At 45.0% G+C, this 23,428-nt stretch overlaps 1 protein-coding gene across 31 annotated transcripts; it reads left to right on the top strand.

Moving 5' to 3' along the window:
* Positions 1–1,259: 1,259 nt before the first annotated feature.
* Mhc (myosin heavy chain) lies at positions 1,260–23,255 on the top strand. 31 transcript variants are annotated; one of them, XM_017170124.3, is made up of 19 exons: positions 2,453–2,578; positions 3,215–3,511; positions 4,126–4,269; positions 5,126–5,506; positions 5,580–5,643; positions 5,707–5,805; positions 7,926–8,029; positions 9,117–9,524; positions 10,370–10,540; positions 11,565–12,154; positions 13,140–13,257; positions 15,440–15,703; positions 17,296–17,505; positions 17,756–18,642; positions 18,801–18,879; positions 19,630–20,805; positions 20,903–21,808; positions 22,538–22,601; positions 23,057–23,255. In XM_017170124.3, the coding sequence occupies exons 2-18, from the start codon at positions 3,308–3,310 to the stop codon at positions 22,580–22,582; spliced, it is 5,850 nt and encodes a 1,949-aa protein (XP_017025613.1). In that variant the 5' UTR covers positions 2,453–2,578; positions 3,215–3,307; the 3' UTR covers positions 22,583–22,601; positions 23,057–23,255. The 31 variants fall into 31 exon arrangements, 30 of the variants coding, with proteins under 30 accessions (XP_070145188.1, XP_017025610.1, XP_017025608.1 ...); XR_011445881.1 differs by lacking the exons at positions 7,926–8,029; positions 13,140–13,257; positions 18,801–18,879 and adding exons at positions 6,024–6,127; positions 14,550–14,667; positions 19,219–19,297 and having other exon boundaries at positions 2,454–2,578; positions 22,088–22,601; positions 23,057–23,141; XM_017170123.3 differs by lacking the exons at positions 7,926–8,029; positions 13,140–13,257; positions 18,801–18,879 and adding exons at positions 6,024–6,127; positions 14,550–14,667; positions 19,219–19,297 and having other exon boundaries at positions 2,454–2,578.
* The last annotated feature ends 173 nt before the right edge of the window (positions 23,256–23,428 follow it).

Here is a 23,428-nt window from a genome sequence, read left to right as displayed (position 1 = left end):
GAATTTGACAGTATATTTCGGGTTTGAATGTAAGGGGGCGAATGGGGGGTAAGAGCTGGGAATTTCAATTCTGTTGGCATTTATCATAATTTTCTTTGTCAGCGGCGATTCATTTGATAAATGCCCGACAAATCGGGAGAACACGGGTTTCATAATGCACTCGCACAGCCGTATCTGTGTCTGTGGCTGCATCTGTATCCGCGAGATAGTCGGACAACACACATTGGGCTTTAGCATTGAAAGCTGAAGATTTTCGCATTGCATAGCTCTGAAGGACGCCGACAGCGTTGATTTGATTTGGCATTTCTCTGGCTATCTATCTATATCTAAAGTATCTCAACGACTATGCTGGCGCTCGTTTCGCACTCGCATTCGCATCGCATTCTATGACCGCCCATCGATGTTTTTTTGAAGTTCACAAAATCTTTATTTTTGGCAGACAAGCGATATCTAAGCAGGCTAAAACGATCATTCATCATATGCCAGAAGGATCTGGGTTTTGGGGGTTGTCCATAGCCTAGATTGATCACCGATCGCCATCGAACAATCCCCTCGAACAGCTGTTTAGTTACTGATCGTAAAGCTATCACCGATCAGCGATCAGAAGTAAGCACCCACTGATCGCCATAGCGCCGCCCCATCTCATTCTTAGCCCCCTCTCTTCGGGGTGCCAGATCAAATTGGCATTGAGGTGACCAAAAACCAAAACCAGAACAAAAAGCGAAAAATGATCACCGAGAAAAACAAATAAAGATACCCCTACACACACATACAGTTACACACTCCGAGCTGGCTAGAAATGATATGAGAAATAAGCAAAAAAGTAAAAGAAAAATGAAAATAAGAAAGCTCCCTGAGAAGAAAATGAGCGGAGAAGGATTTCTTCACCGCGGAACAGTTGTCATTGAAATGGATTTGATTCATGCAAGATGGGGGAAATGGGAAATGGGAGAGCAGATTGTGGATTGCGGATCACGGATCGCTCACGCAATCGTCAGAGAAAAAGCTCCCTGCTCTCTCGGCAATCCTGATTGCATCATACGCTCACGTATACCCGAGGCAATGCCCACTTGCTGAGGAGGCGACTGCTCCGGCGATGATGCCGTTGATGCTAGACCGAAAAAGGGAGCAGAAAAAACCGAAATCGAAACAGAAGCAGCGCCACGCACACCGAAAGGAAAAGCTTTTGGGAAAAGTCTCAGGCGAAGCATGGGTATCAAGTTGCCCCGTATAAAAGGCAAGTTTACCGGCTGCACGGTTCAGAACGGCTTTCGAGCGCGTAAGTGCAACACCTTTGATGTGCGAACTCTGATTTTTGGATATTACCCAGCGGCAGCAGCAGCAACAGCAGAAAGCAGCAGCACAGCAGCAGCAGCAGCGAATTTGACCTTTTTGTCAAAAAGAATATACCTTAAATAATTATTACTATTGCATATATATGAAACAATCGAGAAAACCGAGAAAGAAAAGTGTTAATGTGTGTGTGCGGTAAATGTCCTGGCGAAAAAGGATCTATGAAAACTATATGTGATTGCCATTTGGATAACTGTGACCCGGATTACCGCGGATTATCGAATCGAAATGGATTACCACTAACGATCTTACCTTAGGAACACTACTTCAGTTACTTAACCTAACCTATAGGTGCTAATTTGTTAGCCGAAGATCAACTCTCACGATTAGCATGCAACTCTATCTTAAGGCGTTCTTGTGTAACCAATATATCTCAAAGTGAAGTAACAAGGATACGAATTCAAACTTATTTGAATAAATTGAAATGAATTAAAGTTTTCTTAAAATCAAATATCAGTTGTTCCCAGTTTAAAGTCATTAAATAGTTACTATCCTTCTCATTATCACCTGAAAGAAATCCAGTTATTTCTTGATCTTAAAAATATTTAAATTCAAAAATTGACTCATATATCAATCATAGAGATATGCAGCTTAATTAGAAAGGGACAGCCAGCTGTTACTTCATCAAGAGTGAAAAATTTTGTTTTCGAAACGTGTCCGAATGCTGTAATAGCGATTTCGAATTACTGGCCAAACAAATACACAAACATATACCTGTGAGGCTGAGAGATATGCGTGGCATACTATTAAATAAAAGATAGAATTAGAATTCGAAGTCGATTCTCTGTCGACTCATATACATGGGCGAAAATATTTCGAATATGTTTTAAAAATAACCAAAGACATTAGACAGAGATCGCCAATATACGTATATGAATATATATCTATCTATGTGTGCCATGCGGTAGCATGAGCCGAAAAAGCTTCTCGAATCTACCCAATACACATATAGTATAGAAAGTATATGCTTGTGTTTAGTTTCGAAACAATTTCGAGAATTTTAAAAATAACGCATTCGCTAAAAGTTCGCGTCGCATCGAATCGTATCGTCAATAGTCGATTTTGTGTGGATTTTCGATTCGAAAATCTCATTGCCTACGAGCTCTATTAAAAAGGGATCATTGCGATCTTGCAACTCGCTCAATACAGCAGCTTAATTAATCGGAGATCGCGTGCCAAATTCTTGATTTCGAATCGAATTAGCCGGAAAGCTGGTAGAGTGAGAGTGAGTCAATGGTGAAAGCTTAATGTGGAAAGGAGTTACTATTACGTAATCGTTCAGAGTGTTTCCTTATTCCATAAACCTGGATATAAATACGCAAGAATTTAATTCAAAATCGACATTACGTAACAAATACCAACGCCCCACATATACGGAAAATACTACATATATCGGGCACATATACACATATATATGCATATATCTTTTATATATATATGTGTGTAGGTGTCCGTATCGGATCCGTGATCTATATTTAGGCGACAACCCACACAATTCACTTGTTGTCTGTTTATAAGAAAAACAACAACAACAAGAGCACAAGGCCTAATTAACTTTGAGGTGTGAAATAAAATCAAAGCATTCGAATATCTACACATAAATATCCGGTTACGGTAACGGGAATTTCGAAAATATGTTCATATTTGGAAATCGAAATCAAACTTTCGAAATATCACTCGCTCACACACACACAGATCACTGACATGTGTATATTCTTCGGTGCCTGCCTATTGCTGTTGCTGTCAAAATGGGTCAAATCCATAAAATCCACAAATCAGATCTTCGAAAAATCTTAAAATATTACGCCATTGTTTGGAAAGCATTTAATAATCCTGAATATTTTCTTCTGTATATTTACAGGGAAGTTTTGGGCTCACGACGCGATAACTAAGAAATTTTAAAAGTCCCATTTATTTCTCGAGTTTTTAACTGTAAAAGCGAAATTTAATCAAGATGCCGAAGCCAGCCCCAAATCTTGAGGATGAGGATCCTACGCCATACCTGTTCGTGTCTTTGGAACAAAGACGTATCGATCAATCGAAGCCCTATGATTCGAAGAAGAACTGTTGGGTGCCCGACGAGAAGGAGGGTTATCTCCTTGGTGAGATCAAGGCCACCAAGGGCGATATCGTCTCCGTGGGCTTGCCTGGTGGAGAGGTAATAACATCGCCCCCAAGGGCTACATCATCTACACAAAACCATCGAAAAATTATACAAGGGGCTATTGGGGAATCTTTGTTAGGGGTAGCTCATCAATGGCTCACCCTTTGTTACCTCTGGGCAAGGTAATTTTGGTACTACAAAATCATTTTGTCAATGGGTTACAAGGGAAAAGAACAAGGGCCACCCCTACCTAGAACTCCAAGAGCTCTCCTTACTAGAGCCATGAAAGCGAAAAGAAACTATAGATTTTATATCTACGCATATGATTAGGTAAAAGATTTCAAATCCGAGAAGGTGGAGAAAGTAAACCCACCGAAATTCGAAAAAATCGAAGATATGGCCGACATGACCGTGCTAAACACTCCCTGTGTGTTGCACAATCTGCGCCAGCGTTACTATGCTAAGCTCATCTACGTAAGTTCCGTACTGCCAGAGACTCACTAATATATGGGTATCTCTTTTTCTTTCTCTCAAAACTCAAAAACGACTAACCAACCAAAAATTGTACAAAAACTAAACATAACCAATTGGGCGGGACGAAAACTAAACGAAATCGAACTGAAATGACGAACAAACAAAACCAAACAAAACGAACGAACAAAATATAGTCGCGAGACTTCAAGAAAGATCAGCTCCAGCAAGTGAACCCTCCAAAATACGAAAAAGCCGAGGATATGTCCAACTTGACATACCTTAACGACGCCTCTGTGCTCCATAACTTGAGACAGCGGTACTACCACAAGCTCATCTACGTAAGTAATTGCCTATCCAGGGTGGCACAGTTAAATGCGTTCTATGTTATTACCCACCGCTTTCCAAACACTCACTCCCCACCCTCCAAGAACCCACATCTCAAAATTGGATAAATATTTGATAAGAGCTCTACTAGTCTCTGATCCCCAAGCTTGAATACAAACCTAATGCAATAGAGTAGACGGCTAACATCTCATCATGAATTTACTTTTGGAAAACACCAGACTCATGAATGACATACGAGCTATACCGAAATCCTAACCCCCGCTAACCCTCATTTCCTGTATTGTATGCACTAATCGGCTTCTATTAAAACAAAACCAAAACTTTATCGTCCAGTCGGATGAAGCGCACAACTGGAAAGAAAACAAACACACCACACAATCAAAGCCACGAGAATTGGTTATCAACACACAAAGGAAGCTGAGCTGAAAGTTCCCCAACAAGATCATCAAGCAATCAATCATTACCCCAATCCAAACAGAAAACTTTAAACAAGTATCCTGCCAACCAAACATCGTAGTTAGTTTTTATTCATAACAAAAACCGAACACCAAAAACTGGTAGACCACAAATGACAACAAAAACTGTTACTAATAACCTTATTTTTAAGTAAATTTCTCCCTTAATATTCACCTCTATCTATGATGGGGCTGAGAGCTCTCCGAAAAAAAAGACTGAAACAGTTGCAAACATAAAAAACGAGTACCAATGACTTGTGGAGAAGCTCTCGGATTGCTAGCCCCAAAAACTAACATTCCTACTCCAAAAATGATTGCTAACAAACAAGAATTACCGAAATCTTCGTCTTATTAATCACCAAATTCTATCCCAATTCTCTCCTGCAAAAAACAGACCTACTCTGGTCTTTTCTGCGTTGCCATCAATCCTTACAAGCGCTACCCCGTGTATACCAACCGTTGCGCTAAGATGTACCGTGGCAAGCGCCGTAATGAGGTGCCACCCCATATTTTCGCCATCTCTGACGGTGCCTACGTCGACATGTTGACCAACCACGTGAATCAATCTATGTTGATCACCGGTGAGTCTGGTGCCGGAAAGACTGAGAACACCAAGAAGGTCATTGCGTACTTCGCCACTGTTGGCGCTTCCACCAAGAAGGACGAGTCCCAGAAGAACAAGGGCTCCCTGGAAGATCAGGTTGTGCAGACTAACCCTGTGCTTGAGGCTTTCGGTAACGCCAAGACCGTGCGTAACGATAACTCCTCTCGTTTCGTAAGTACCCTTTACAACTTGAAGATTTGACAATGGGAACCGGACTCAAATTTTATTTTCCTATGCAAACCAGGGTAAATTCATCCGTATCCATTTCGGCCCCACTGGCAAGCTGGCTGGTGCTGATATTGAGACCTGTAAGTTTCCATCTCGCAGCATAATGAGGCAAATTTACTAATACTATCCCTCTCTCCTTATAGATCTGCTGGAGAAGGCCCGTGTCATCTCCCAGCAGTCCCTGGAGCGCTCCTACCACATCTTCTACCAGATCATGTCTGGTTCCGTTGCCGGTGTTAAAGGTATACAATCGCCTCACTTAATCACCCGACCATCCTTCATCACCAGACAATCGGGGAACTTTCTGTTTCTCAACGAATCTCTTCTAGTTGTTGTTTAGGTTCTACACACACGAACGAACACAAGCACAGCAGACACATACACATACACATACCCACCCATACAAAATTGATACCATAGATTAATCGATGTACTTTTTATATACGCATTATCTGTCTAGACATTTGTCTGTTGACCGATAACATCTACGATTACCACATTGTCTCCCAGGGCAAGGTCACTGTACCCAGTATCGATGATGCTGAGGAGTTCTCCCTCACCGATGTAATTGTCCCCACCTTTATATGATTCTAAATTTCGTTTTTATATTGTTTATTGACACTTAGATATTTATTATTTGGCTAAACTACTACTTAAATGATCGTAATCTATTTTAGAGCAATTTATATCTAGTTGGTTAACTATTTATTGCGTACCGCTATCGTATCGTAAATGGATTAGGCCACACCCTATCCGCTTAGCTATAGCCCAATACTATGCCAAATACCATCCAGAGTAACGGATAATTGGATTCCATAGTATAAAGCGTTCACTTAGACCCCTGCCCACCGACACACCCCACCCCGTCACCAGAGATCTTAATTCATTCCACATTCAACTAACACAGAATCCCCTTTCGAGAAGGACATTATTAAATATGTATTTTTCTACCTTTCCATATATACCTTCCACCAAATCCCACAACACACACACCACTCATAATTGTCGTACAATGTTGTTCGCATATATATCGTATATATATCGTATAAAGAATACTGTCTGCTATCGAACAACATTTACGACTATCGCATTGTCTCGCAAGGCAAAACGACCATACCCAGCGTCAACGATGGCGAGGAATGGGTCGCCGTGGATGTAAGGCCATACAGAACATGGTTACTTGTCTGCATAATCGTACTACCCAATCCATAACCCCAACCAAACATGTCTCTTCGATGTTGTGTCCTCAATGTTGTCCAACCTATACATATGTACATATATATGTACTTTTCTGAATCAGTGTCCTAAACTTCATGTCCTAGTCTTCAAAAAAATTCATAATGCTTGCCAAAGCCCAAAGCCTAATATAGCCATAATCCTAAAACTTAATCTAAAAAATCTAATCAACTTAAAACAAATAATCGTAGTCAGGTTTTTTGTGAGCTAGGAAGGGAAATGTAGGGCATAGGATTACCTTCTACACAACACAAAACACACACCCTATTATTATTTGAAACATGCCATAATATCGAGCCTCTTCGTTCGCGTGAATTAGAGATGGTTTTTCTGACCCAGCATATTGGCGATTATCCTGGCATTTGCCAGGGGAAAACGCGGATACCCGGTGTCAACGATGGTGAAGAATTTGAGTTAACTGACGTAAGTTTTGGTGCAGGTCGACGAGTGCTTCCCAACCCAACCCAACTCCAGCTTCCAGCTCGGAACTGTTGTAAAAATATTTCTTCTCTATCAATTATTATATATTAAACAGTTTTTATCTTCTTGTGAACACCACTGATGACGTTTGACAATGATCCAAACACGTTCTGATCGATCTCTCTCGCTCTATGTAGTGACGGCTATGATATCTGTGTATATATATTTAACTTTCAAGTGTTATTCCGGAATTATCTTGAGTTACTGCGCTCTCTATCAATCTCTTTCACTTTCTCGTTTCTCTACAATTCTGTCAGTTTCTTCCCAAGTAGTTTGCACCACCAATCCAATCCAATATTCCGCTTGAGCCATACACAAAAGCCACTAAATAGACCAAATAGTCCCCAGCTGGGAGCAGAAAGGATCTCGGCCGACCTCACACCGAATCTAATAAGTTGATTTCATTTCGGTTCGCTTACGTGACACCGGGTTTTGTTAAAAATGCCATTGAGACAGAGAGATGAAAAAGCGCTCCTGGCTGGGAAAATATGCACAAGGATTACGCGACACACTCACACTTCAACACATAGCCACACACAGCACGAAGCACACACGCATTGAACATGTGATACCCTAGGCTTAGAGCATAAGTTCTGTTCTTCTTGCTAAACCAAAGAAATCCTTTTCTCCGACTATATGTATGCAGACATGTGCTTCCTCTCCGATAACATTTACGACTACTATAACGTATCCCAGGGTAAAGTCACTGTACCCAACATGGATGACGGTGAGGAATTCCAGCTTGCAGATGTAAGTGGTCGTCAAACACACACAAAAAACACAGCCAAACTGCACTTCACCCCACACCACACAACCCACATGCACAGACATATAGACACTTTCCGAATATACATACATGCATCCGATATCGGTTACGTCTGAACGACACGGAAAACCCACCAACCGATGAGCTATATACCAACCACCACACCCAAACCAAACAGACATCTTTTGTGTGTTTTGTGATTTTCTTTTCTTCAAAAAGTTTTTTTTGTGGATACCCAAGTTCCGTTTTCGATTCCAGTCCCCAAAACCGGGGCACATAGAGTAATAACGATGGAATGGCGAATGTCGCAACCCCTGCCCGAAAAAATAGCATCCTATGGATGCTGTGACTTTTCTTTATCTGTACCTGTACCTAATACGAATGCCCCGATGACGTCGATTCCGTTGTCCCCGACTTTGACTTTTTGCCTGGAATGTAATTGCATCATGTTACCCTAAGATACTCATAGTTTTAGATGAAAAGGACGAGTGTGTGAATACCCCCTGATTTGTGCCTCGAATAGATACTTTGTACAAATCCAATTGGGACCCGGTGTATCTAACACGATATTTGTGGGTAACGGCCGCACTGACTTGACAGCCGTTGTGTGTACCAAAAAACTGGTTAAGAACTCAGCACGTAAACCTCATAAAAATTTCGTAAAGATCACCCCAGAGAAAATCCCAAATTTTCCTTGTGAATCTTGTCTTGTTAGAGATTAAGCGACCCGGCAATCCACGCGTTTCCCAACGATTCCGGAATACTTAAGCCACCTGGTAAACCTAGCTATATAAATAGACCATAAAAAGTAGCACCTGTAGGTCTACTAATCCTAACGCTTAGACTTGCTGCTCGAAAACAACTTAAGTAGCTTTAATTTTGGTAGTGAACCGTTTGAAGCACGTGCATGAACTTCTAGATGTAAGCTACACTCAACCACAGAATAAAATGCTCAAAACCAAACCCAAAAAATAACGCTTATAAAAGCCATTAACCCGATGACACGGAAATGGAGATGTTTCCCTTACTAAAGTACCACTCTTTTGTCCCACCAAAAATTTCGACCCACAGCAAGCCTTCGACATCTTGGGCTTCACCAAGCAGGAGAAGGAGGATGTGTACAGGATCACCGCCGCTGTCATGCACATGGGTGGCATGAAGTTCAAGCAACGTGGTCGCGAGGAGCAGGCTGAGCAGGACGGCGAGGAGGAGGGTGGCCGTGTGTCCAAGCTGTTCGGCTGCGACACCGCCGAGCTGTACAAGAACTTGCTGAAGCCCCGCATCAAGGTCGGCAACGAGTTCGTCACCCAGGGCCGTAACGTCCAGCAGGTCACCAACTCGATCGGTGCCCTCTGCAAGGGTGTGTTCGATCGTCTGTTCAAGTGGCTGGTGAAGAAGTGTAACGAGACTCTGGATACCCAGCAGAAGCGTCAGCACTTCATTGGTGTACTGGATATTGCTGGTTTTGAAATCTTCGACGTGAGTATCGGACAGATCGGGGGACTTGAGCAGGCCATCACCGCCCAAGGTGCTCCATACCCATGGATCCACCTTGGGGGATGTTGGTCTGCTGTAGCAGAGAGTGACCCCCAACCCACTTCATTTCGATGACTGGGCTGGAGGCCCACTCACGGCTGACTTGCTAACACGTCTCTCAACAGTTTAGCTAGGCATTCAAAATCACTCGGGCTATCTACAAAGGTGGTGCACCCTTCTTCGCACCAAAAACAAAAAAAGAACAAACTCTCAGAAACACACAATATACACAGAAGCAACAGTAGCAGTAGACTTAGATAACCCACTTTTATCGCTATTTTATTGTGTAAATATTCCCGACTCCAATGTAGTACAACGGCTTCGAGCAATTGTGTATTAACTTCACCAATGAGAAGCTGCAGCAGTTCTTTAACCATATCATGTTCGTCATGGAGCAGGAAGAATACAAGAAGGAGGGTATTAACTGGGACTTTATCGATTTCGGTATGGACTTGCTGGCCTGTATCGATCTCATTGAAAAGGTGCTTAAAAGCTTTAAATTCAATTCGTGTTTCTATCTTTAAATCTATATTTGTATTGTGTATCTCACGGGAAATGTACCGAAAATATTATTGTTTGTCATGTCATGTTCTAGCACTGTCAGTCAATCCTTTAGATTTCAAGCAAAGTCGAGGGCTTTTCGCCAGAGTGATCTCAGGTAAACTGTAAATGAGTGTATTTTGAATGAATCAGGCCCCCCCCAGACCCCCAATCACAATGTTTTTATGCACTGAATATGTATACTCATCGCACCAATCCACACCGATTCCCCAAAAAATGATATCTAGTACAACGGTTTCGAGCAACTGTGTATTAACTTCACCAACGAGAAGTTGCAACAATTCTTCAACCATCACATGTTCGTTTTGGAGCAAGAAGAATACAAGAGGGAAGGCATCGACTGGGCCTTCATCGATTTCGGTATGGACTTGTTGGCCTGTATCGATCTGATTGAAAAGGTTCGTCTCCGCTCATTCGCATCAATCAGCCTTCCAAGCCAAAGATTTTCAAACTATCCGCCAACAGCTCTTTGCCCTATCTATAAATATATAAATAAGTTTTAATTATAATGCGTTCCATAGCCCCGAAATGGCAAATCATCTAGAACTGATGATCCCAGGAGGGGCGGCATATCTATACTTATTTTTACAGTCACGCGGAGAAGTGCGCCCATAAGCGTTTTCTAGCTCCATAAACGTACTATTTATGTTATAAGCACCCACCATCCACATTTATGTCATGAAGAACCCCCAGAGAAAGTTCGAGGGAAGACCAAAAAGTAACTAACCCAACAAAAACAATTTCGAACAAGCATCGAAACTACATCCTGATTAACCCCGCTTTATTATTATGTTACATATTGTTCCGTTTCACAATCTAGTACAACGGTTTCGAACAATTGTGCATCAATTTCACTAACGAAAAACTGCAACAATTCTTCAATCATCACATGTTCGTTTTGGAACAAGAAGAATATCAGCGCGAGGGCATCGAATGGACCTTCATTGATTTCGGCATGGATCTGCAATTGTGTATTGATCTGATCGAAAAGGTACAGAGCGGCCACAACTATCTAACAGAACAGATAGCCCATGCTGACCATTACACAATAATACACAATTGCGATAGAAATGCACCGTGAAGAATGTGATCTAATCTAATGCAAATTTTAATCGATATTAATTTCCATTAACTTAGTTGTAAGATCGCCTAAAGCTAAACAAGCACCAACCACAGTTAATGCATTTGCAACTTTACGACTCACAACTAAAATTGTAAGGGGTAAGTCCTATGTACTAATGTGTTCTATTAGTCGTAACGTCATAGTCTTAGTCGAGCGTTATGCCGCTTACAAGAATTGTCAAAATAAAAACTACTTTAATGTCAATGCGAGCTTGCTACTAGAAAATCTTACAGCAGTCCCACAGAAAGTAATCGCCGGACGAAACTAATGAACAAAACTTCGATTTCTCGCACCAATAGCCCATGGGTATCCTGTCCATCCTGGAGGAAGAGTCTATGTTCCCCAAGGCCACCGATCAGACCTTCTCGGAGAAGCTGACCAACACCCATTTGGGCAAGTCCGCTCCCTTCCAGAAGCCCAAGCCTCCAAAGCCCGGCCAGCAGGCTGCCCACTTTGCCATCGGCCATTATGCTGGTGTCGTCGCCTACAACATCACCGGTTGGTTGGAGAAGAACAAGGATCCTCTGAACGATACCGTTGTCGACCAGTTCAAGAAGTCGCAGAACAAGCTGCTGATCGAAATCTTCGCCGATCACGCCGGCCAGTCGGGTGGCGGTGAACAGGCCAAGGGAGGTCGTGGCAAGAAGGGTGGTGGCTTCGCTACCGTCTCGTCTGCCTACAAGGAGCAGCTGAACAGCTTGATGACCACTCTGCGCTCCACCCAGCCTCACTTCGTCCGTTGCATCATTCCCAACGAGATGAAGCAGCCTGGCATGGTTGATGCCCACTTGGTTATGCACCAGCTGACCTGTAACGGTGTGCTTGAAGGTATCCGTATTTGCCGTAAGGGCTTCCCCAACAGGATGGTGTACCCCGACTTCAAGATGCGGTGAGTATTGGGTTCCTCAACGGCCCTAGGTTTACACTTAACTCTTATACACTAGCACCTAGACTTAGTTCATAGTTCGATATCGATATCAGAGATGTAGTCCAGCACTCTCAGCTCCTGTACATACACATCAGTCGGGTTACAACTAGAACTAGGAACTATCTAGTAATTATGGCCAATAATTAACTTGTAAATTGTAATACCCAACTCTAGTTACATGATTCTGGCTCCTGCCGTCATGACGGCCGAAAAGCTGGCCAAGAACGCCGCCGCCAAGTGTCTGGAAGCCGTCGGACTGGACCCCGACATGTATCGCATTGGTCACACCAAGGCACGCATATATAACTCCCCTTTCAAATTATCCACTTTGTATATCCAAGCGAATGTCCATGCTCCAACTGTATCACTAGTGTATCTCGCTCTTGATTCCCACTTGTTTCTCCTCTTTGTATGTACCATGTACCAAAAATCAGTTCCAGTTCCAGTTCCAGTGCTGTGCCTCTATGTTAGGTGTATCTCCGTCTAAGAGTCTTACTGTGTGTAGTACGATCTGTTCAGAACATCGAATCAAAACAAAATTCTACATCTTAACAGGTACCAGATTCTGAACCCCCGTGGCATTAAGGACCTCGATTGTCCAAAGAAAGCCTCCAAGGTTCTGATTGAATCCACCGAGCTGAACGATGACCTGTACCGTCTGGGTCACACCAAGGCATGAAAAAGTTCTTCCTTTATCTTAGCTTAATTGGCAAAACAACTTCAAAATTGTGTGAACAAACCGACACAAGCACTTATGAGTGGATGGCTCAACAGTATCTTTGTGTAGTCAATAATCTTTGAAAGGGTGCTCGAGAAAACCTCAACGAGAGAGCAACCCCGTACACGAAACACCATACACTTTACACCTCAGTCTCAGAACCTCAGTGGACAAGACACAGCTGTACCAAGAGGGTACACTTGTATAAATGACCTCTCCATATTACAGCTATCAGATCCTGAATCCAGCTGGCATTGTTGGCGTCGACGATCCCAAGAAGTGTGGATCCATCATTTTGGAGTCCACCTCATTGGATCCCGATATGTACCGTATTGGACACACCAAGGCAGGGCCACGTTCCGAGATATTTTTCGACCTCTATGCTCATGCATTTTGAACTCTCTTTCTTTAATTATCTGTTCCAATCCCAATCAAGTAGTTTTGAAATATCTATTCTATCTCCCCTCCACACTTGACGAATACCACACAACTCGTATTCGAATCAAAAAAAAATCTTTCTTCTTCTCAATCTATCTATACCATACAATACAATCGAACTTTACTCGTATCTCAAATGCCGGACAGAGGCGATACGAGCCCAAACAAACAATAAATATACAACTCCAGTACAAAATCCTACAGATCTTAGGCGCCCTTTAGATAAACAGCTACAGAACCTTACTAAGGGCGCTCAGTTCAAGTTCAGCACTTTTGTATGACTTCTACCCCGTTCCCGGAAATGAAATGATATGAATTCCAACTTCACCAACACACACACACACACACATAGACACGCACACTCACTCGTAAAGCCCCAAGCATGGGTTCGAAAGTTCTTATGTAGAAAGTTGTCCTTTTGAAGGTTTCGTTAAGATCAACTGTAAATAACACTAGACCTAAGCTAGACATACTAAACCATAAGTATACATTTGGTTACTGTAGTATCATTTAATGTTGATTATCATCATATATATATGTAAACATTTAGCTACCAAATCCTGAACCCCAAGGGTATCAAGGATCTTGAAGATCCCAAGAAATGCACGAAGGTCCTTATCGAATCGACATCTTTGGATGATGATCAGTACCGTCTGGGTAACACAAAGGCACGCACAACCGAACATTATTTCTGCACTTCCACGAATACTTCAAAAACTCCCAAAACACTTTTGTCTATGGCTCCGAAACAGATGTCCAGACACACATTTTCACATTGCACCAAAAAAACAGAAAAACACGCAAAACTCTCATGGAGTCGGACCTTGGTCGAGATGCAAACTAAGCAAAAAGCTTAAATCTTGAGCCGGGATCTCTCTGTGCGCATGTCCTTTTGTCTCAATCTCAATATATTGGACTTATAAAAAACCCTGATCCTTTCCAAGATCCAATCAGCGAAAAACCTTTACAAAAAGGTAGAAGCAAACCCCCACCCAAAACTCCCGATCATTGGTGTCTATACTTCGTTTTAGTAGTAACTTACCTAGACGTAACTCTACTATTCCCTAGTCAGTAGTTAATTTATCTAACCCCCACCCCGAAAGAAATCAAAAATTAAGTAGTATGTATGCACTCTAACATTAACTAAATCGTTTGAAACAAATTAATACAAAACATTCAAACTACAAAACCCCCATACAGCTACAAGATCATGTGCCCCAAGCAATTGCAGGGCGTTGAGAAAGACAAAAAGGCCGCTGAAATAATCATTAAGTTTATCGATTTGCCCGAAGATCAGTACCGTTTGGGTAACACAAAGGTATATGGCAGACAATATATCTTACAAATTCATTCACAGCCACAAAGCAAACACTGCACTTTCTTCTTCTTATGCTTGAATCTGGAGAAAATATCCCATTCTTTTTCTAAATTTGAGTTAAAGCCTGGCCAACACTTATGGTTTGTGCTTTAATTCGAGTTTTGGAAAATCCGAGGATATTATCACGGCTTCATTCGCCTATTCGCCATATGTGTCTGCACTTCTTTACAACTCCTCATCATTTCTTGCACACTGTCGCTGCTTACCACTAGATATTCACTTCTGATCAGCATTCCACAGCCCAACCGTGACACTTTTAGCTGCTAGTACACAGCTCTTGTCGGGGATTGTGTTGTGGGACGTTTGGCCCGGAGCCTATATCTTGTCATATATGAGTCTCATCTGAGTGTTATTTCATCTGCCTGTACCTAATCCCATCTCCGCCCTTATTTACTAAACCCATATATGTATGTCGTTTGTCTTGAATTTTGTGTCTTGTGATTGTATGTACTTTCTGTGTTATTGTTCAAACCATCCATCCTCTATCTATCCCAGTTCAACCTGTCCAAAAGTGTTTTTGAAGAACCGCTTATGCAAAAGCAAAAAAAAAAAGAAAAATTAAAGAAAAATGAACCAAAAGAATCCAAGCTGTCCAAAAGCTCCTCAGATAATTTTGGTTCTGCTTAGTGCACGCGCTCTTCAGATTGAGAAACCAGCAGGAGACTAACATATAATTATTTCTCCCCACAAAAATCCCTTAAAACACAAACAGGTGTTCTTCCGCGCCGGTGTCCTGGGTCAGATGGAAGAGTTCCGTGATGAGCGTCTGGGCAAGATCATGTCCTGGATGCAGGCCTGGGCTCGTGGTTACCTGGCCCGCAAGGGATTCAAGAAGCTCCAGGAACAGCGCGTCGCCCTCAAGGTTGTCCAGCGCAACCTGCGCAAGTACCTGCAGCTCCGTACCTGGCCCTGGTACAAACTGTGGCAGAAGGTCAAGCCCCTCCTCAACGTCAGCCGTATCGAGGATGAGATTGCCGTGAGTATAGCGAACTGGGGACATCTTCGTCAGCGGGCTGCCAGCGTTTGGTGGTATTTGTGGTTCGACGAGTGTGAACTTGGACGTAGCGCAGTTGCCAGTGACAATCAAGCAAAGACTTCGCTGATGTAGCCCTGGTATGTCCATTCCGTTCGGATTCGGTTAGCTTGCCCCGCTCATTGTCTGGGGTAATTGGATGGGTCCGGGCAGCTGCACCAATCAAATCCCCAAAACTCAATCTTATTTTAGCCAATGGCCATAAACATTGTTGCGATGCGAAATTCCTTCGCTTAATTAAGCACACAACTTAATACCTGCAGCACGGACATGCAACCCATGCTCACTAAAAACTAAAAACCGAAAACTGAAAGCTGAAAACAACATCCACCCACTTAGAGCAGCTGCTCGAACATATCGATACGATCTGATTCCAATCGCCGGGGCTGCCAAAAATAGATGCTGTCATAATCTCTTCGCACTTTCGGGCCAAATGTGGCCACTGTTTACCCCAACGAAACTTTTCGCTGGAATCCAATAACTCGTTCACCCCTCACATTCCCATTCCCATGTACTGGTACACATACATCTTGGCCAGAAGTTATGACTCGGGCTGGGTCTATTCTGGGCCCTGCCACATAGCTCGGGCATTTTGTTTTTTAAGAGCCACAATTAGTTTGCCAATTAGCTTGCTAATTAAATAATAAAAAATGACCGAGGAGATGCCCACGTATAGTTCCGATTCCCGATGAGTAATTTAACATGATGTATACACACACGCACAATCTGTGGTATATGTGTATTCTATATATACTTAAGATGGTACACCTGCTGGCCCCGCCGCACAAGTGCGAATTGATAGGCCCCATAGCAAAGCCCCGCACTGTATGCCAGCCCATTGCCCACAGCAATGCCAGCGATTTGTGAATTATGATGGCTACCTCCTCCTGACCAAGGCGATTACACACATGCCAAGTGGCAGCAGCTGCCGTGGCGCTGCTCTGCTCAGCTCTGCTCGCTTTGGGGCGTTTGCTAATTTTATAGCTCAAGTGGCCCAGTGCATTTGCAGCAGCCATTCCAGTTGTATTTGACCAGTCGTCGTCGCGGTAACGCGTACCACAAACGAACCCCCAACGAAGAACCAATCGAACTGAGCACAAGGGAGCATCTTGATATAACGAAATTGAAAGCGGAGTTAACTGGCATTATAGCTAGAGTGGGAAATAAAATAAAGTGAACAGGATTATCAAAAGTGTTTATAGTTCCATTCGAGAGAGTTTCAAGCTCATTAGCCTGCTGGAAAGCAAACTTGCAATCTAGAAAAAGGAAAAAGGAGTTATTGAAAACAACCTAGCACTATGGCCGATGAAAAGAAAACCAAGAAAACGAAAAAATCCTCCGAAGCAACCACACCCAGTGCCACTGAGGAAGCCCCTCCTGCCGAGGCTGCCCCACCCGCGGCAGCTGCAGAGGAAGCACCTCCTGCTGCAGCAGAACCCACACCCGTCGAACCACCGCCACAAGCCCAGCCAGCTGAGGAGAGCAGCTCTGGCGGCTCCTTTACTAATCCATCGAATGCTTCTAATGACTTACAGCGTCTGGAGGAGAAGGCCAAGAAGGCTGAGGAACTGCATGCCGCTGAAGTGAAAGTACGCAAGGAGCTGGAGGCCCTCAACGCCAAGCTGTTGGCTGAGAAGACCGCCCTGCTGGACTCCCTGTCCGGCGAGAAGGGTCAGCTGCAGGACTTCCAGGAGCGCAACTCCAAGTTGACCGCCCAGAAGAACGACCTCGAGAACCAGCTGCGCGTAAGTATTAAGATCCAATCCCATTAATCCCATACCGAATCAGGTCCATTTAAATGATGGCATCAATCCAAGATCCGCAAAAGCGGAAAACGCTAAATTGATCAAGTGCAATCGAGCATGAAAGTTGCTCGGCTATTTCGAGCCATTTGCGCAATTGGCTAAATTTAGCTGTGACCACTCATCTACTTACTCACCCACTTAACTCAGCCTCAGCCTCATCCTCACCTTTTCCATTTTCCAATTGCCATAGGACATCCAAGAGCGCCTGACTCAGGAGGAAGATGCCCGCAACCAGCTGTTCCAGCAGAAGAAGAAGGCCGACCAGGAGATCTCTGGCCTGAAGAAGGACATCGAGGATCTGGAGTTGAACGTCCAGAAGGCCGAGCAGGACAAGGCCACCAAGGATCACCAGATCCGCAACTTGAACGACGAGATCGCCCACCAGGATGAGCTCATCAACAAGTTGAACAAGGAGAAGAAGATGCAGGGTGAGACCAACCAGAAGACCGGTGAGGAGCTCCAGTCCGCCGAGGACAAGATCAACCACTTGAACAAGGTTAAGGCCAAGCTCGAGCAGACCCTCGATGAACTCGAGGACTCTCTGGAGCGCGAGAAGAAGGTGCGCGGCGATGTTGAGAAGTCCAAGCGCAAGGTTGAGGGCGACCTCAAGCTGACCCAGGAGGCTGTTGCCGATCTGGAGCGCAACAAGAAGGAGCTCGAGCAGACCATCCAGCGCAAGGACAAGGAGCTGTCTTCCATCACCGCCAAGCTCGAGGATGAGCAGGTCGTTGTTGGCAAGCACCAGCGCCAGATCAAGGAGCTGCAGGCCCGCATTGAGGAGCTGGAGGAGGAGGTCGAGGCTGAGCGCCAGGCCCGCGCCAAGGCTGAGAAGCAGCGCGCCGATCTGGCCCGTGAGCTCGAGGAATTGGGCGAGCGTCTGGAGGAGGCTGGCGGTGCCACCTCTGCCCAGATTGAGCTCAACAAGAAGCGCGAGGCCGAGCTCAGCAAGCTGCGTCGCGATCTTGAGGAGGCCAACATCCAGCACGAGTCCACCCTGGCTAACCTGCGCAAGAAGCACAACGATGCCGTCGCTGAGATGGCCGAGCAGGTTGATCAGCTCAACAAGCTGAAGGCCAAGTAAGTACCTCACATATTATTCGACTTTTGGCTAGCTTTTTTCAGGTGCAACCGAAAATCAGACAGAGAGAGATCTTCATTAGAGATTTTTGTGATATAGCGTCGACTTGGTTGCTGAACCGAAGCTAATAGATATTTGCTCTTTTACCTTAAACTAGGGCCGAACACGATCGCCAGACTTGCCACAACGAGCTGAATCAGACTCGTACCGCTTGCGATCAGTTGGGTCGCGATAAGGTAATATGTCGTGATAAGTGGCGCCCGACCAGAAACACCTCCAGTCTGGGCGCCCAGGGATCCACACATATACAAAATCACACTGAACCGATGCATGTTTAAACCAAATAAAAAAAGCAAACCACACAACTACGTACAACGAAACTACATACGTTTGTGTGCCCCTCTCACTCTATCTCTCTGTCTAATATAAGGAAATATCTCTAGAAGGTTTCAACGAAAGGACGCTCGCTTCTCGCCTCTATATATCGCTTACTGTGTCTGTCTTTATCCCCCACAAGACATTAACTAACCCGTGAAATACGAACCTCTGTGTCTCTATCTATCTGTTTAAAATAGGGCTGAGAAGGAGAAGAACGAGTACTACGGCCAGTTGAACGATCTGCGCGCCGGTGTCGACCACATTACCAACGAGAAGGTATTGAAATTGATCTCTATATATGCGTAATTGCTCTCAACGCGATGCTGTAAATTTAAATGCTGAAAGTTATAGTTTTTCCAAGTCAACATCTGTGTATAGTGTCAACGTAGTTGCAAAGCAACCAGACCGAAATATCCCTCGAAAAAAAATTATGTAAAAAAAACTAAAACGACCCACCACCACTAAAGTAATATCCACGCTTGATCTACTAACTCCATGCCTTGTACAGCACCTCACACGATACCAAAATGCCACACTTTCAACTGAGAAAAGTACCCAGCCGGAGTCGAGACTAATGAACCCATTTTCCAAAACCCATTCCCAAACAGGCTGCCCAGGAGAAGATCGCCAAGCAGCTGCAGCACACCCTCAACGAGGTGCAGTCGAAACTGGATGAGACCAACAGGACTCTGAACGACTTCGATGCCAGCAAGAAGAAGCTGTCCATTGAGAACTCCGATCTGCTCCGCCAGCTGGAGGAGGCCGAGTCCCAGGTGTCTCAGCTGTCCAAGATCAAGATCTCTCTGACCACCCAGTTGGAGGACACCAAGCGTCTGGCCGATGAGGAGTCGCGCGAGCGCGCCACCCTCCTGGGCAAGTTCCGCAACTTGGAGCACGACCTGGACAATCTGCGCGAGCAGGTTGAGGAGGAGGCTGAGGGCAAGGCCGATCTGCAGCGCCAGCTGTCCAAGGCTAACGCTGAGTCCCAGGTCTGGCGTAGCAAGTACGAGTCCGATGGCGTCGCCCGCTCTGAGGAGCTGGAGGAGGCCAAGAGGAAGCTGCAGGCCCGTCTGGCTGAGGCTGAGGAGACCATTGAGTCGCTCAACCAGAAGTGCATTGGCCTGGAGAAGACCAAGCAGCGCCTGTCCACCGAAGTGGAGGATCTGCAGCTGGAGGTGGACCGTGCCAACGCCATCGCCAACGCTGCCGAGAAGAAGCAGAAGGCCTTCGACAAGATCATCGGCGAGTGGAAGCTCAAGGTCGACGATCTGGCCGCCGAGCTGGATGCCTCCCAGAAGGAGTGCCGCAACTACTCCACCGAGTTGTTCCGTCTTAAGGGCGCCTACGAGGAGGGCCAGGAGCAGCTGGAGGCTGTGCGTCGTGAGAACAAGAACCTGGCTGATGAGGTCAAGGACCTGCTCGACCAGATCGGTGAGGGTGGCCGCAACATCCATGAGATCGAGAAGGCTCGCAAGCGCCTGGAGGCTGAGAAGGACGAGCTCCAGGCTGCCCTTGAGGAGGCTGAGGCCGCCCTTGAGCAGGAGGAGAACAAGGTGCTCCGCGCCCAGCTGGAGCTGTCCCAGGTGCGCCAGGAAATCGACCGCCGCATCCAGGAGAAGGAAGAGGAGTTCGAGAACACCCGCAAGAACCACCAGCGCGCCCTCGACTCCATGCAAGCCTCCCTCGAGGCTGAGGCCAAGGGCAAGGCTGAGGCCCTGCGCATGAAGAAGAAGCTGGAGGCTGACATCAACGAGCTGGAGATTGCTCTGGATCACGCCAACAAGGTGGGTTCTCACACTAGGTCTTATTAAACAAATAAGCTCTCGAACCAAGGATCCTTAATCTAAATCGCATTTGTTATTTGCTTTTTCCCCACTTTAGGCTAACGCCGAGGCCCAGAAGAACATCAAGCGTTACCAGCAGCAGTTGAAGGACATCCAGACTGCCCTCGAGGAGGAGCAGCGCGCCCGCGACGATGCCCGCGAACAGCTGGGTATCTCCGAGCGTCGTGCCAACGCTCTCCAGAACGAACTGGAGGAGTCGCGCACTCTGTTGGAGCAGGCCGACCGCGGCCGTCGCCAGGCCGAGCAGGAGCTGGCCGATGCCCACGAGCAGTTGAACGAGGTTTCCGCCCAGAACGCCTCCATCTCCGCTGCCAAGAGGAAGCTGGAGTCCGAGCTGCAGACCCTGCACTCCGACCTGGACGAGCTCCTCAACGAAGCCAAGAACTCCGAGGAGAAGGCCAAGAAGGCTATGGTCGATGCCGCCCGCCTGGCTGATGAGCTCCGCGCTGAGCAGGATCATGCCCAGACCCAGGAGAAATTGAGGAAGGCCCTTGAGCAGCAGATCAAGGAACTGCAGGTCCGTCTTGACGAGGCCGAGGCCAACGCCCTTAAGGGAGGCAAGAAGGCCATCCAGAAGCTGGAGCAGCGCGTCCGCGAGCTCGAGAACGAGCTGGATGGTGAGCAGAGGAGACACGCCGATGCCCAGAAGAACTTGCGCAAGTCCGAGCGCCGCGTCAAGGAGCTGAGCTTCCAGTCCGAGGAGGACCGCAAGAACCACGAACGCATGCAGGATCTGGTCGACAAGCTGCAACAGAAGATCAAGACATACAAGAGGCAGATCGAGGAGGCCGAGGAGATCGCCGCCCTCAACCTGGCCAAATTCCGCAAGGCTCAGCAGGAGCTGGAGGAGGCCGAGGAGCGTGCCGATCTGGCCGAGCAGGCCATCAGCAAATTCCGCGCCAAGGGACGTGCCGGTTCTGTCGGTCGTGGTGCCAGCCCAGCGGTAAGTCTCTAGAGTTTTCTCATCTACCTTTCATCATCCCCTAGAAGCCCTTTTACCTCTTAAGATTCTCCCGGATTTCCTCTGAGGAAACAAAAGGAAATGAAAAAGAAAACCCATAGAACCCTCGAAACCCTTTCACTCAAAAACACAGAGCCTCCATTTTGCTGCAATAGCCATCTATCTCACTCTCGCTCACGATCTCGTCGGATCAGATCAGTCTTTGAATAATGTGTATATTCTTCCCTTTCATATATGCTCTCCGCTTACCACAAAAAACAGATCTAAATCTGAGGCACCACCACCAAGTGAAAAAAATCTATATAGCGATCCAATTATGGTTCAATTACGATAATGAGAGAACAAAACCATGCAAAGAGAATTATAGCTTATAAGAATTATTATAAAATAAATACTAATAACAATAATATAGATGCATCATACGACATTCGCTAGCAGACAAAAATGTAAAAATTAGAGGCCACCCAAACCAAATCAGAAATCGAAGGATCAAATCATCGAATACCAACCAAAAATGCGTTCATTTTGACAGAAAACCAAACGAAAAGCAAGAAAAAAAGTAAAAGCTAAGCAATAAAAAATAAACAAGCAAGCAACCAACAGTAGCACAAGGCTAAATCAATCGAATTGCTTTCTCTACAACCATTTACAAAAACAATACTATTCTTCCACTATATTATTATAAACTGTATTTGTACATGTGTACTGCAGCCGACAGCGTCAAAGGGCCGCAAGAGCGCGCTGCTGGAGCAGTAGAAACTTTCTTGAAACATTTGTAAGTGGACGTGTGTGTGCACGTCTTGACCCGTTCTTGTTGTGTCGGAACTATTCCCCACCACTTCCTCTCACACATGCACCAGAAACTACTTAGTCAGTCAGCTCATCTCGTTATCTCGCTCGTTGTCGATCAAAATCATTCGTTACATTTTGTCGTCTCGTTATTGTCCTCTCTCATTCGACACTCGTCTACCCCAGTATGACACTATCTCTCTCTCGAAGAGCATTTACGTACGCTCACTTCGTACCTTGGTTATCGTTATTTCACCTTCGCTCTCGCTAGCGCTACGAAACGTGCTAAGAGAGTGCAAGGAGTTCTCGTTATCGTTTCTCGTTATCCCGATCAGTCAGTCAGCCCGAATTGGTGACTTGTCCCAACCCCAGCATGTTTATACTTTATAATTAAATGTGTTAACTAAACTAACTATTCTTCTCTCCGCTTCTATTCCACAGCCCCGTGCGACGTCCGTTAGGCCACAATTCGACGGATTGGCCTTCCCACCAAGATTCGACCTTGCTCCTGAAAACGAATTCTAAATGCCATTTCATTTTTTAATTTATTTTAAATGATATTTCATAATGATTATGTTTATGATTTTAATTTAATTTCTTAATTTAAAAACAAAATAATAAAACTATAACAAAATATATATCGAAAACGACGGGAGGCAAACCACCATCAACAACGCCAAATGCACTTAGGCAAAAAGAAAAACTAATTAACACCGAATCGATCCGATCACCATCGCTTAGCATCGATTAGCATACATAAGTGAACTGTGTAGCATCCACCGAGTAGGTCAGGCTTTTGTGTAAGCGCGACAT

The sequence above is a fragment of the Drosophila kikkawai genome, chromosome 2L (assembly GCF_030179895.1).
Source record: "Drosophila kikkawai strain 14028-0561.14 chromosome 2L, DkikHiC1v2, whole genome shotgun sequence".
Taxonomy (NCBI): Eukaryota; Metazoa; Arthropoda; class Insecta; order Diptera; family Drosophilidae; genus Drosophila; species Drosophila kikkawai.
This window is presented reverse-complemented; position numbering and strand designations above follow the sequence as displayed.

Bases quoted from the DNA above. Each gene is read 5' to 3' on its own strand.
- Mhc (XM_070289087.1), top strand. From the start codon at position 3,308: ATGCCGAAGCCAGCCCCAAATCTTGAGGATGAGGATCCTACGCCATAC. The intron at 17,506-17,755 runs GTAAGTATTAAG...CAATTGCCATAG, and splicing joins ACCTCGAGAACCAGCTGCGC to GACATCCAAGAGCGCCTGAC. The intron at 21,809-23,056 runs GTAAGTCTCTAG...TCTATTCCACAG, and splicing joins GTCGTGGTGCCAGCCCAGCG to CCCCGTGCGACGTCCGTTAG.